A 14343-nucleotide genomic window follows, 5' to 3' on the forward strand; every position below is an offset into this window, starting at 1 on the left:
CCTGCAGTGTGCGAGGCCCACGGTTCAATTCCAAGGTTGGAAGATCCCCGCTGCCCCCGGAGAAGTGAATGGCTACCCACTCCAGTATTCTTGCCTGGAGAATTCCACGGACAGAGGAGCCTTGAGGGCTACAGTTCACGGGGTTGCAAAGAGTCAGACACGATTTATAGACTAAACACACACACACACTATCCTAACCACTAGACTACCTAGCCAACAGCTGGGCTAGGCACTCTGCTGTGTACTTTTTATTCTCCCAGCCTGGGGACAGGATACTCGAGGAGGCTCCCCAGAGAAAGCTGCATCATTTACTGGCTGTGTGGCCTCAGGCAAGTGGCTTTGCCTCTCTGGGCCTCAGTTTTCCCCTGGGTAAGGGTCAACACAAGGCTCAAGTATAAAAAGGGCTGGGCAGTGTCAGGCATCTTCTAAGCCATCAGTGGATGGTGTTGATAACGATGAAGGTGACGGTGAGGGTGGCCCACCTCAACCCTTCCTTCCCGCAGGCTGGCACGATGCGCGTGGTCGTGATCGGAGCGGGCGTCATCGGGCTGTCCACCGCCCTCTGCATCCATGAGCGCTATCGCTCGGTCCTGAAGTCGCTGGATGTGATGGTCTATGCAGACCGCTTCACCCCACTCACCACCACCGACGTGGCTGCCGGCCTCTGGCAGCCCTACCTCTCGGAGCCCAGCAACCCACAGGAGGCGTGAGTGAGGGTCCTAGCGGGTGGTCGGGGCAGAGCCTGCAGAGAGGATGTCCCTTCTCAGGGTTCCTGTCCCCAAGAATGACTCTTCCTTGAGGCTTTGTCCTGACGTGCTGTAAAGACAATACTAGCACACATTAAGTCCTTGCTGTGTGCCAGACAGATGCTACACTTGACCGTGGCCGAAAGGCCAAGAGGCCATGTGTGTCAGACAGATGAAGGTTTTGTCTCCATCTCTTCCTTAAACTGGGTGGCAGTCAGTGCCCAGTGCATCCGGCTATCAGGAAGACGTCTAAGTGGGTGGACTGATGTTCAAGTTTAGCAAAGAAGTGGCAGAGGTCATTGTTTCAGTTTAGAAACTGCCGACTGCTTCAACACAGGAACCCTCAAATGAATATTGGCTCGATTAGAAGTTTCATCTTCATGCCCATAAATTATGAAACCAATATTCCTGATCAGTGGGTGGCAATTCAGGGGCCTGACCTCCTTCCATCTCATGGCTCTGTCATCCTGCTCGTGGCTTTCAATGTTGCCAGGAGCCAGTGAATGACTGCGGAAGGAGAGAGCATGAGGGCCACCAGGGAGGAGTCTTTAGAGTCCATTGGCCAGAATGCGGCCACATGGCTGCAGCCACCCCTAACTGCAAGGGAGTCTAGGAAACGTGGTCGAGCTGTGTGCCCAGGAGAAAGATAAAGCGTTTGGAAGCGGTGAGCGATGTCTGGGCGTTTATGGGGGGTGAAGTGGGTGGAGAATTCCCAGAGAGAGAGCCTGAACCACGGGACTCACAGTCCCTAAAGCAGTCAAAGCTTTCATTTAAACTGGCAGCTACATGATCCCAAGCTGGAAGTGGGCTCCAAATATTCGTAGTTGTGATGGAACATTCTTTTTTGCTTTTTTTTGCCACTTAATTTTTTTAATTAAAGGATATTTGCTTTACAGAATTTTGCAGTTTTTCTGTCATACATCAACAAGAATCAGCCATAGGTACACCTGTGTCCCCTGCCTCCTGAACCTCCCTTCCATCTCCGTATCCATCTCCCCCTTCTAGATTGTCACAGGGCCTGTGTTTGAGTTCGCTGAGTCACACAGTAAATTCCCACTGGCTGTCTATTTTACATGTGGTACTTAAATTTCCATGTTACTCTCTCCATACATCTCACTGTCTCCCTGCTCACCTTCCGCTGTGTCCTTCAGTCTGTTTTCTATGTCCGTTTCTCCATTTCTGCCCTGAAAATTGGAGCATTTTTTAAAAAAAATTTTAATTGAAGTATAGTTGATTACAATATTGTTTTAATTTCTGCTGTACAGCAAAGTGATTCAGTTATGTATTTATATAATCTATATACATTCTTTTTGAAAGTATTCCTTTCCATTATGGCTTATCATAGGATACTGAGTATAGTGGGTGTGGTGCTCACGGTAAAGAACCTGCCTGCCAATGCAGATGACATAAGAGATGCGGGTTCGATCCCCAGGTCAGGAAGACCTCCTGGAGGAAAGCATGACAACCCACTCCAGTATTCTTGCCTGGAGAATCCCACGGACAGAGGGGTCTGGCAGGCTATGGTCCATAGCGTTGCAAAAAGTAGGACACAACTGAAGTGACTTAGCACGCGCATATGAGTATATTGTAGTTCCCCATGCCATACAGTAGGACTTTGCTGTTTATCCACTCTACATATAATAGCTTACATTTGCCACCCCCAGCCTCCCACTCTGCCCCTCCCCCAGCCCCTCTCCCTTGACAACCACAAGCCTGTTCTCTGTGGTGGTGGAGAATCCTTTGTCCCTCCTCTTCTCTGTTAATGTCGAAATATGAAAAAGGTTATGGGGGGTGACTAGCACTTGAGTCACTGCAGAGTGAATGGGGTGAATTTCTGGATTTGGACACACCCTACCAGCCTGAGCACGATCCTGTGCAAGCCGACCCTGGGAGCTCTCTTGTCCAGCTCAGGGCATTAGGTGACCAAGACTCTGGGGGATCCTTTCAGGCACTGGAACCAGCAGACCTTCAACTATCTCCTGAGCCTCATCGGTTCTCCCAATGCTGCAAACATGGGCCTGGCCCCGGTCTCAGGCTACAACCTCTTCCGTGAAGCTGTTCCGGTGAGTGAGACGTCTTTGGCCATGAACCGTACAGAGAGCAGAGCCTTGATCACAGATCAAGGCGTGCCCAGGCAGGGTGGGAGGAGGGGGAGGTCCTTCAAGGCCCTTAGGCAGACTCCTGCCTTCAAAACAGGTTTGCTTTAAGTTCTATCTTTGTGGGACTTCCCTGGTGATCCAGCGGTTAAGACTTCACCTCCCAAAGCAGGAGGTGTGGGTTTGATCCCTGGTTGGGAAGCTAAGATACCACATGCCTCCTAGCCAAAAAACTACAACATAAAAGAGAAGCAATATTGTAACAAATTCAATAAAGACTTGAAAAAACAAACGGTTCACATTAAAAAAAAAAGTCTTGAAAAAAAGGAGAAAGAAATAACTAAAGTTTAAAAAAGTTCTATTTTTGCTTTAAAAATTATTTTTGTTTTCCATTTTATTATTAAACTGCCTTCTAAGAGTGATTATTAAAAAAAAGAGAGAGAGTGACTATTAACTCCATTATACAGACAAGAAAACTGAGTCTCAGAGAATTCAAGGTGGTCAGTGGTGAGGCCAAAATCTCTCCCTACTGGGTTGTCCGACCCTTCCCTCTGCAACTTCCCACTCTCATCCCTTGGTGACCTTCACTGTCGCCCCTTTTTTCCTCCCCTATTTATGACCCTACCATATCATTCACCCTCAGCCTTATTCTTACCCTCACGTAGCACCATGGTTAAGAACATGGACTATGAAGCCCCACTGTGTGGGTTCAAATCTCAGTGCCACTGTTTATTAGCTGGGTGACCACAGACAACTTATTTAAATTCTCTGAGCCTCAATGGGCCCATCTGTAAAATGGGACTAAAAATAGCATCTACCTCAATGGGTTGTTGTGAAGATTGAATGGATTGGTATGAGTAAAATGCTTGGCACAGTGCCTTACACATGGTAAACATTACGTAAGTCTTTGTTATTATCACTCTTGTTGATGTTCATCCATCTCTGTGCCGCCTTCTCTTCTTCCTCTAAAGGACCCTTACTGGAAGGATATAGTTCTGGGATTTCGGAAGCTGACTCTCAGAGAGCTGGACATGTTTCCTGATTACAGGTAAGATTATTGTCATGGGTGAAGGAGCTGAGGCCACACAATTCAGATAGACTTATAGGGAATATGGTTTAATTGCTAAGCTGTGTCTGACCCTTGTGACCTCATGGACTGAAGTCCTACAGGCTCCTCTGTCCATGAGATTTTCCAGGCAAGAATACGGAATGAGTTGCCATTCCCTTCTCCAGGGGATCTTTCCAACCCAGGGATCCAACTCTGGTTTCCTGCATTGGAGGCAGATTCTTTACTGACTGATCTACCAGGGAAGCCCAAATTTCCTGTTCCATCCCAGGCCTAGAGCCCCTGGGACTCTGATCTCTCAGTGTTCTGTCCAACTCCTTCTGGAAACCCACCTCTCCAAACTGTGCCTTAGACTATGGAGGTAGGGAATATGGATACAGATCTCAAGCCCAGAAGTTCCATTTGTTGTTGCTAAGTCTTGTCTGACTCTTTTACGATCCCATGGACTGTAGCCTCCCAGGCTCCACTGTCCATGAGATTTTCCAGTCAAGAATACTGGAGTGGGTTGCCATTTCCCTCTCTAGGGGATCTTCCTGACTCAGGGATTGAACCCACATCTCCTGCATTGGCAGGTGGATTCTTTACCACCCAGCCACCAGGGAAGCCCCTGGAAGTTCCATACCACTATCCTGTTTTGTAGATGAGGAAACTGAGCTTCAGAAAGACCAAGTCACTTCCCCAGGTCACACAGCAAAGTGACCACAATAGGATTCCAACCCTGTCCAAACCCCTCTATTCTTTTCTCTACAGCCTGATGCTTCTATGATCCTCTCCTCACCTCGCTCCATGTCTGAATCTTCTCTACAGATTCACATCCATTTCCACTTGCACGCCCCAATGTCAAGGAGAGCTTTTATAGAAAATATTTCCTTGCTTTGAGCTGAAAATCGCTTTCCCCTTGAATGTCACCTGATTGTCCCCACTCCACCCTTTTATGGGCCCAGAGAATGTGACAGCCACCCCTATTTGATAGCCTTCAAATACAGCTCTGATTCCAATCCTCTCTTCCCACATTTTGCTGCCTGTGACTCTAGCTATGGCTGGTTCAACACAAGCCTGATTCTGGAGGGGACGAAGTATCTGCAGTGGCTGACTGAAAGGTGAGATTTGCAGCTTTATTTTGAAGAAAGCAGCTCCCAGGAACCAGGGTTGTAGTGAATGACAGTTCATGGGGTTTATCTTTGTACTGCGTGCATGCTCAGTCACTCAGTCATGTCTGACTCTTTGCGACCTCGTGGAGTGTATAGCCTGCCAGGCTCCTCTGTCCATGAGATTTCCCAGGCAAGAATACTGGAGCAGATTGCCATTTCCTTCTCCAGGGGATCTTTCCAACCCAGGGATTGAACCCGTATCTCCTGTGTCTCTTGCAGGCAGTTTCTTTACCCCTGCGCCACCTGGTAAGCCCTAAATGTTGATGAAAACCTTTAGGTTTGGTGGGAGCTATCCTTGGTCCTGACCACCTCTGTGCAGTAGGACAGTGCTTTCCACACCTGGTTGAAACCACTTGAGAAGCTTTTTACATGTGATATTTATCGTCAGCCTCACCAAAATCTGTGATGTTAGTGTAATAGTTTTAAATATATTCTCCTAAGTTTTTCCAGATATATAGACACCATCATCGAGCATAAGTTGGCTTTTATTTTTATACCTCACATTTGTTTTTTGTCTGACTGCTCTGGCCAGTACCTCCAGAACAACACTAATGAATGCAGATGATAGTGGATGTCCCTGTCTTGCTCCTTTTGTTGATAAGAATCCTGTAGTATTCTCAATTAGTAAACATTAGCTTGAGAGGTATATCTGTATCTATATTCACCAACATTCATATTAAGGAAGATTCCATAAATTTCCTGTATGTTATTATCTTATTAATATTTAAAAATCTGGAATGGATGGTGACTTTCCTCAAATGACTTGGGAAGGTTTTAAAAATATAAATTTCGGGGCCCCACTTTATAGCTACTGATCAGATTCTCTGGGGTGGGGCTCAGAAATTTATATTTTAAAAAGTCCTCTGAGTGACTGTAATCATCAGCTAGGTTTGGAAATCATTGTATCAAAACATGGTTACATCTCCTAACCTTAGGACACTCATGGCTCCTGTCCAGCCTTTCCAGGGAAGAGTGTCCCCAGTTTTTCTACTGATATCTTGAGGAAACTATGAGGGTAAAGTAATTATGAGATTGTGCTTCAGCTTGTACAGTGTTTTACTTCCTATTCTCCTAATGTTTCTACTATATTCCTAATAGTGACATACATTTTTTTCCTCTGTGAAATTTAAGGGGAGAGGTGGGTGTCCCCAGCCCACCTCCTTCCTCACGCTCTGCTGCTGACAAAGGAGCATGCGGTATTGATCCAACGCTGCCTGTCCTCCACTCCGCATCTCATCCCCTTTGATAATACAGAGCAGCATCTCGGGTAGTAAGAGTTTCGGTTTCAATTGGGTTTCGGTCCCAATCCCATCACTGACTCATGCTACGACCTTCAACAAGGCCCTTCTCCCATCTCCATCTGCTCAACGAGGGGCATGGACTGTCTCAGGTTTCCCAAGGGACATTTCAGAGGCTGCTGGTCCACCAAGGTGCTAATGAACCGACTGGACTATATAGTCATATTCTCAAGGAGCATCTTGTAGGACTAACATCCTCAAAGGGTTCTTTGGGAAATATCCGCCCCCTGCCCCCGCCGTCCTCAGAGAACTGAATGCTTGACTTTTGGATGTGTTTGATCATCCCAGGTTAACTGAGAGAGGAGTGAAATTCTTCCTGCGGAAGGTGGAGTCTTTTGAGGAGGTGAGCTGAAGGGCTGGAAGGGGCTGGGTGTGGGAGAGAGGAAAAGAAGGGAGGCCTTTGCTTCCTGTTACAGGGTTGGGGAAGGCCTTCTCAGGCTCCCAGGGTTCCTGTGAGGCCTGTCCCAGACTTTAGGCCTATTTTTAATCCCAGAAGGACTCAGGCATTCTGCCTTGATGTGGGTGGCAGAAGCAAAGGAACAGTAGAACCATGGTGGCCATGGTGGCCATTAGGGGCTAATCTGTGTCTGGGCCTCAGTGGATTTTAGGGCCAGAGAGCTGGCTGCCTCTTCTTGCTATCAGCCACAGCCCGCTCCTCAAGATCTAGATGTTTGGCTGCTTCTTATGAACATCTGGGGTGATGCTGATACAAAACAAAGTGACTTAGGTCCAGAGTGACACCACCATCCGTAATAATGATAGTAGCATGCACCATTAGCAGGCCCTGGCTATGTACCAGGAGCTTTGCTGTATCACTCGGTCCCAGCACCCAGAAAAGTGCTTAGCACATGGGAGACTCTTGGTACTTGCATGCGTGCATACTTAGTCGTGTCCACAACTCTTTGCGATCCCATGGACTGTAGCCCACCAGGCTCCTCTGTCCATGGGATTTTCCAGTCAAGAATACTGGAGTGGGTTGCCCTTTCCTCCTCCAGGGAATCCCCTGGAGGAGGGTGTTGCAACCTGGGTCGAGGGGATCTTTCCAACCCAGGGATTGAATCCACATCTCCTGCTTTGGCAGGTGGATTCTTTACCACTGAGCAACCAAGGAAGCCCCCTTGGTAACTACTAAAATAAAAGAGCATCTGCTCTAGGTCAAGCCCTGATGGGCACTTGGAATGCATACTTGAATTAGACACAGCTCTCATTCCCAAGGGGCTCAGAGTCCAGTGTGGCAAATACTAGCTTGTGAACAATACCAGTGTGTTTCAGGAGTGACCTATAAGGAGAGTCACTGGGGCTGGGCTGGGAGTTTGGGTACCCATGATGCTACATCTTTGAGTTATGGAGCATCGAATACAAATGCATGGAGCTAGGGCTTCCAACGTGCCTTCTGCAGATGTCTTGGCAGAGAAGGAGGCAAGAGAATGAAATAAAAAGGAGGCAGAAGGAGGGCGAAAACTATCTCTGCATCCTTTCTGACTTCTTCTGGAAGGTTCCAAGAAGGTTTCCCCCTTCTGTAGTACTCCTTTCCAAACACATTACAGCATTTATATCACACTGGAACCAGCAGCCTATGAACAGATAGTACCAGCCCCAGTTAATAGCTAAGGAAGCTGAACCTTGTGGAGGGGATGGGGCATTTCTGAGGTCACACAGTAGGTAAATGGCAGGGCAGTATTGGAGGCAGGTCCATGGATTCCTCATTGAGCCCCACTCCCTAGCTGTTCCACAGGGAGCAGGGAGCTGCAGGGTGGAAGAAGCCAAGGGATCCTAGGGTCCTCAACCCCTTTCAACCCACCTGCCCTGTTGATTGCTACCAGGTGGTAAGAGAAGGCGCCGATGTGATTATCAACTGCACTGGGGTGTGGGCTGGGGCGCTGCAACCAGATCCCCTGCTGCAGCCAGGCCGAGGGCAGATCATTAAGGTAAGTCTGAAGGTGAGGGATAAGCTATTGCTGATAGATTGGTTCTGCCTGCTTTTTTCATTTGTAAAGATAGAGGCTGAATCTGGAACTTCTGAGAGAGGAACCCCCACCCAGTCTTCAGGGAATTTGCATGTTAAAGAAACAAGAACCAAGAACACAACCCTCCCAAACATACTCTTTTTTTTGGCAGAGTTCTTAACAGTAAAGCATGTATTTGTGTGTGTTTGTTCGTATATGGGAGCGGCATACACCAGTATCAAAATAAAAAGAGCGTATGTTTATGAAATGTCTGCTAAATGCCAAACACAGACCCAAGCACTTCATCGTGTTAATTAATTTGACCCTCACAGGAACCTTTTGAGATGGGTACTATCACATCACCATTACCATCTTACAGATGGGAAAACTGAGGCATGGAGGGATTAAGTAACACGTACAAGTCCATACATATCATAGTAATTAGTGGAACTGGTATTAGAACCCAGGCGCCTGAGTGTGTAAGCATTGTTCCACCCCACCTCTCACTGTGTACATCTGTCTATGTGTGAGGCATGCCTATTTGTGAGTATGTGTGCTTATGCGTGCCCATGTGAGCATACACGAGTGCGATTCATAGGTACGTGCGTTCCCAAGGTGAGCGAACATGTGTGTGCATTTACACATGTGTGTTGGGCTTCTCTGTGGATGAGAACGTGTGATGCTTTGGGGACCAGGGGTGACTCTCCATTAGGACAGCTCTTCCTGCAAAAGTAAGCAGTCAAGTGCAGACTTGGGACAGAGGGTCATGGGAGGGCCAAGGGCTGACTGGGCCACTCCTGCCAGGACATGTGGTCATAAAGGGACCAGGGGAAGGGAGCCCACTGATCTGACTCTCCTGATGAGACTTCTCTGTCCTCAATCAACAGGTGGATGCGCCATGGTTGAAACACTTCGTTATCACCCATGACCCTGAGAGAGGCATCTACAAGTCTCCATACATCATCCCAGGGTAAAAAAAAATCTGACATTGTAGGGTGAAGGAGGGAGAGTACCTTCCTGCTCTTTTTATGCCCTTGCTCCTTGCCCCAGGGCTCTTGCTTAATCTTTTCAGGTTTTTTTCCCTCCAATGTTTTTAAGTGAGGCTGAGCAAAAATTCAATCCCTGAGAAGGCAGGACTCAGCCTTACCTGGGCTCTATCTTGAACCTGATTTGGGACGACAGTAGCTATGAGACTGGAGACAAAGGTAGCGGATGCGGATGGCAGTGACACGAGCAGCGTTGTGAATGGCCATAAAGGGAGTGGTGGTGGGGCTGATGATGATAGCATTGTCGATGGAGGAATGGTGGGAGCGGGGATCAGTCCAGTTCAGTTGCTCAGTCGTATCCGACTCTTTGCGACCTCACAGACTGCAGCACGCCAGGCTTCCCTGTCCATCACCAACTCCTGGAGCTTGCTCAAACTCACATCCATTGAGTCGGTGATGCCATCCAACCATCTCATCCTCTGTCGTCCCCTTTTCCTCCTGCCTTCAATCTTTCCCAGCATCAAGGTCATGTTACAGATGAGGAGACCAGTGTGGATGATGGATGGTAGTGAGTGGGAATTGGGGGTGGTAGTTGGTGCTGATGTAGATGACACTATTCATGTTGACTTTTAATAGTGTTGCAGGGACTTCCCTGGTGGTCCAGTGGCTAAGATTCTGTGCTCCCAATGCAAGGGGGTGGACTTTGATCCCTGGTTGGGGAACAACATTCCGCATGCCACAACAGTCAAAGATCCCAGGTGCTGACTGCCTCAATGGCAATTTTAGTGGTGTGGCAGAGATGATAGTGTTCATGCAATGCTAATGGTGGTGGCAGAGATGGTGAAAGGAGTTGATGGTGATGACATGTTAATGGTAGCAAGGAAGGCAGTAGCGAAGATGATGTTGTTGATGGAGAAGACAGTATTTTCCCCAATATTGCTGAGATGTCATTGACATATAACATTGTGTATGTTTAAGATGTACAACATGATGATGCGATCTATGTATGTACCGTGAAATGATTACCACAATAAGGTTAGTTGACACATTCATCACATCACATAATTATAGTTTTGTGTATGTAAGCAGATACATACATATGTATGTAGGTCTTGGTGAGAACATTTAAGATCTACTCTCTTAGCAACACTCAAGGATATAATACAGTATTGTTGACTATCATTATCATGCTGTGCATTAGAAGGGATGACAATAAAGACAGTGATGCTAATGGTGAGGGTGGAGGTGGTGGCAGTTGACGGTGATGCCAATGGCAATTGTAGTGATGTTGGTGTTATTAGTAGGGATGATAATGTTTGGGGTTTTTTGAGTTTTTTATATTTAATATTTTAGTTTTATTGAGTCTAGTTGATTTACAATATTGTGTTAGTTTCAGGGGTACAGCAAAGCGATTCAGTTATACTTACACATATATTCATTCTTTTTTAGGCTCTTTCCTCATTTATTTTAACACAGAATATTGAGTAGAGTTGCCAGTGCTACACAATAGGGCCTTCTTGGTTATCTATCTTATAGTGTGTGTATGTGTGTTCATTCCAAGCTCCTGATTTATGCCTTCCCCTCCATTTCCCCTTTGGTAACCATAAGTTTGTTTTCAATATCTGTGGGATTATAATGTTGATCTAGGTAAACACGGGAATAAGGGTGAGCATGGCAATGACTCCTCCCCCCTTATCTCAAAGGCTTCGTTTTTCCTTCATCTTTGACCTTGTTCACTTTATCCAGGCTCCAGGCAATAACCCTTGGCGGCATCTTCCAGCTGGGGAACTGGAGTGAGACAAATAATATCCCAGACCACAACACCATTTGGGAAGGCTGCTGCAGACTGGAGCCCACACTGAAGGTAAGGTGGGGAGAGATTCTTGCTCTAGACCAGGATCTAGCAGCTTGATGATCATAAGGAAACTTGAGGGGGGGAAGATACTGTGACTGGGACAATTGAGCAAAAGAATTCCAAGAAGGGACTGACAATGGAAGTCCTGCTGTGGGCCAATGAAACCCGTCCAGTCATGGCTAAGAGTAGCTCTCTCTTGAGGTGACATCCCACCCCCCAGACACCGTAGGCTGTCTTCGCATGGAGCAGATGTACTTGTTGCAGAAATCTGTTTTCACATTTGTCTGCCGGTGGTGACAGTGGTGACGGCGGTGAGGGTGGGGATGGAGTGGTTGGTGCTGGCAGAGAGGAAAGCACATGGGACTCCCCCGGCAGTCTGGTGCCTGGGACTCCACACTTCCACTGCAGGTGTGTGGGTTCTGTCCCTAGTCAGGGGACTAGGATCCTGCATGAAGTATGGCCTGGCCAAAAGAAAAACAAATCTGAACGTGGTGATAATGATGGGGATGACACCATGCTATGGTGGTGGCTGGTGGTGATGGTGGCTAATAAAAAACCATGACTGGTGGTGGTGGTGAGGTTCCAAAGCTGTCTCGACCACCTACAAATGGCAACAGGGGAAAAAAAAAATCCAGAGTTGAATTACCAATGCTTTTTTTTCCAGGATGCAAAAATTATCGGTGAATGGTCTGGCTTCCGGCCAGTACGCCCCCAGGTTCGACTAGAAAGAGAACAGCTTCGCTTTGGATCATCAAACACAGAGGTATGTTTTCTTGGCAAGGAAAGCAATACTCTCTCCTGACACCTAAGAATGCACTGGCATTCTGAGGACTAGTCATACTGACTTCAGGCAGGGGCCATAATGGCTAATAGCCCCTCCTCTATAAATGGGGAACTGAGGCCCAGCGATGGTAGAGGACATGCCCAAGGTCATACAGAGGGCAGTGCTCCCACCTGTTAAAGTCTGTGTGAAGTGGAAGGAAAAGGGGGCGTTTATTGAGCATCTACTTTGTGTCCACGACAAGAACGACCCAATTGAATCTCCCCTACAGCTCTTTGGGACACGGACGGTTGTCCCCATGCTTCAGATGGCAAACTGGGGTTCCCAGACCTGGAATTCACTGGCCTCCGTCAGACCAGTGGTGAGGGCAAGGCTGGGAAGTAGTCTGAATTTGAGTCCAGTGCCATTTCTCAGATGTCCATATTGGGTTGCCCATCATCTCTTTAGGGCCCCCCTCATCTCCTCTCTCATGGGGTGGGAACTGGGCTTACCAAAAAAGTGAGAATTGTCTGGGGTTGAAGAAATCTGGGTCACCCTTCCTCCTTTATCCCGGCCATATGGTGTGTGTGTGTGTGTAGAACAGTTTTGTGTATATATGTGTGCAGAGAATTGTGTGTCCATCTGTAAGAGAAGTTGTCTGTGCAGGGGTGCGGTAGGGGAGTTGGGGGAAGAGTCACATATAGAATGTAACTCCTTGTTAACAGTTTCAGCTTTGAAAAAGGCCTCTGGGGTCTAACCTCTCCTGAGTTCACCTGTACGGTACCCCTGCTTTTCTTTCCTCCCAAGGTGGGTAGGAGAATCTACTTATTAATACAGGAGGTTCAGCTGTCAGGAGCAGTATGGGAATGAGGAAAGTGATATAGAGAACTTCAAATAATTTGATGTGGGGGTGAAGGAAATCTCTGATCAAGTTCTAGATGATTCAACTTTTTCTGTGCTGAGTGCTCAAAGCAGGTCCACTTCCTAAGTAGAAAAGTCTAGAATGTTGAACTCCAGTTCCCCAAACACCCACCCCTTACTGCTCTTCCTGGGGTCTGCCATCCCACCATGGTACCAAGAGAAGTTCTGATACCATCAGGCTTGGCCCAGGATTCTTCAGGAAGCTCCTGAATCTTCCAGGGCAGCCCAGAACTTCTCTCTTGCCTCTCCCAGGTCATCCACAACTATGGCCATGGAGGCTTCGGGCTCACCATCCACTGGGGCTGTGCCCAAGAGGTGGCCAAGCTCTTTGGGAAAATTCTGGAAGAAAGGAATTTGCTCAGGATACCACCATCCCACCTCTAAGATGCCAGTGACCACCGCCTCGCCTCAATAGCTCCCTGCTCCTCTCAGTCACTAAAAACTGTGCTCTATCACTTGCCCCAGTCCACCCCACCCCTGACTTCTTTCTGCAAGAAGCACAAGGTGAGAGGAAACCACAAGGTCAATTCCAAGAAGTGAGTATGGCTCTTCCGGTGGCCGAGGTATCTCTCTTGAGTCCACTTATATGGTGTCATTGCTTCCTTTTTCCTCCTAAGGTGGGTAGCAGAATCTATTAACATAGGTGGGTCACCTGTCTGGAGCAGGACAGCAGACATTAAGAAGTACAGCCAGAACTGTTACCCAACGCATTCGCAGAGGAAGGAACGCTCAGAAAATCCAAGTGGTGAGACAGCTCTGAGTGAGGAGGGTTGAGGAAGCTTTGAGTGAGGAAGCTCTGAGTGAAGAGGGTGTGAGGAAGCTCTGAGTGAGGAGGGTATGAGTGAGGAAGCTCTGAGTGAGGAGGGTATGAGGAAGCTGAGTGAGATGGGTTGAGGAAGCTTTGAGTGAGGAAGCTCTGAGTGAGGAAGCTCCGAGTGAGGAGGGTATGAGGAAGTTCAGTGTAAGGGAGGGTGTGAGGAAGCTCTGAGTGAGGAGGATGTGAGGAAGCTCTTAGTGAGGAGGGTGTGAGGAAGCTCTGAGTGAGGAAGCTGAGTGAGGAAGCTCTGAGTGAGGAGGGTATGAGGAAGTTCAGTGTGAGGGAGGGTGTGAGGAAGCTCTGAGTGAGGAGGGTATGAGGAAGTTCAGTGTGATGGAGGGTGTGAGGAAGCTCTGAGTGAGGAGGGTATGAGGAAGTTCAGTGTGAGGGAGGGTGTGAGGAAGTGCTCAGTGAGGAGGGTTGAGGAAGTGCCGAGTGAGGGAGGGTGAGGAAGCTCTGAGTCAGGGAAAATGTGAAGAAATGCTGAGTAAGGAAGGATGTGAGGAAGCGCTGAGGGAGGGAGCTTGTGAAAAAATGCTGTGTGAGGGAGGGTCTGAGGAAGCCCTGAGTGAGGAAGCTCTGAGTGAGGAGGCTCTGAGTGAGGAGGGTTAAGGAAGCAGTGAGTGAGGAGGGTATGAAGAAACACTGAGTGAGGAAGGTATGAGGATGGCTGAGGGAGGGACGGTGTGAGGAAGCGCTGC

General features: G+C 47.9%; 1 protein-coding gene across 1 annotated transcript; it reads left to right on the forward strand.

Moving 5' to 3' along the window:
* The first annotated feature begins 512 nt into the window (after nt 1–512).
* DAO (D-amino acid oxidase) lies at nt 513–13214 on the forward strand. Its single transcript, XM_070385586.1, has 9 exons — nt 513–706; nt 2695–2809; nt 3814–3890; nt 4943–5008; nt 6646–6700; nt 8181–8285; nt 9191–9273; nt 11809–11907; nt 13078–13214. The coding sequence occupies exons 1-8, from the start codon at nt 513–515 to the stop codon at nt 11867–11869; spliced, it is 756 nt and encodes a 251-aa protein (XP_070241687.1). The 3' UTR covers nt 11870–11907; nt 13078–13214.
* The last annotated feature ends 1129 nt before the right edge of the window (nt 13215–14343 follow it).

Source organism: Bos mutus, chromosome 17 (genome assembly GCF_027580195.1).
Source record: "Bos mutus isolate GX-2022 chromosome 17, NWIPB_WYAK_1.1, whole genome shotgun sequence".
Taxonomy (NCBI): domain Eukaryota; kingdom Metazoa; phylum Chordata; class Mammalia; order Artiodactyla; family Bovidae; genus Bos; species Bos mutus.

Excerpts from the sequence above, each read along its gene's own strand:
- DAO (XM_070385586.1), top strand. The coding sequence starts at position 513 with ATGCGCGTGGTCGTGATCGGAGCGGGCGTCATCGGGCTGTCCACCGCC. Across the intron at positions 707-2,694 it reads CCCAGCAACCCACAGGAGGC|GCACTGGAACCAGCAGACCT; the intron begins GTGAGTGAGGGT and ends GGATCCTTTCAG. Across the intron at positions 2,810-3,813 it reads TCTTCCGTGAAGCTGTTCCG|GACCCTTACTGGAAGGATAT; the intron begins GTGAGTGAGACG and ends CTTCCTCTAAAG.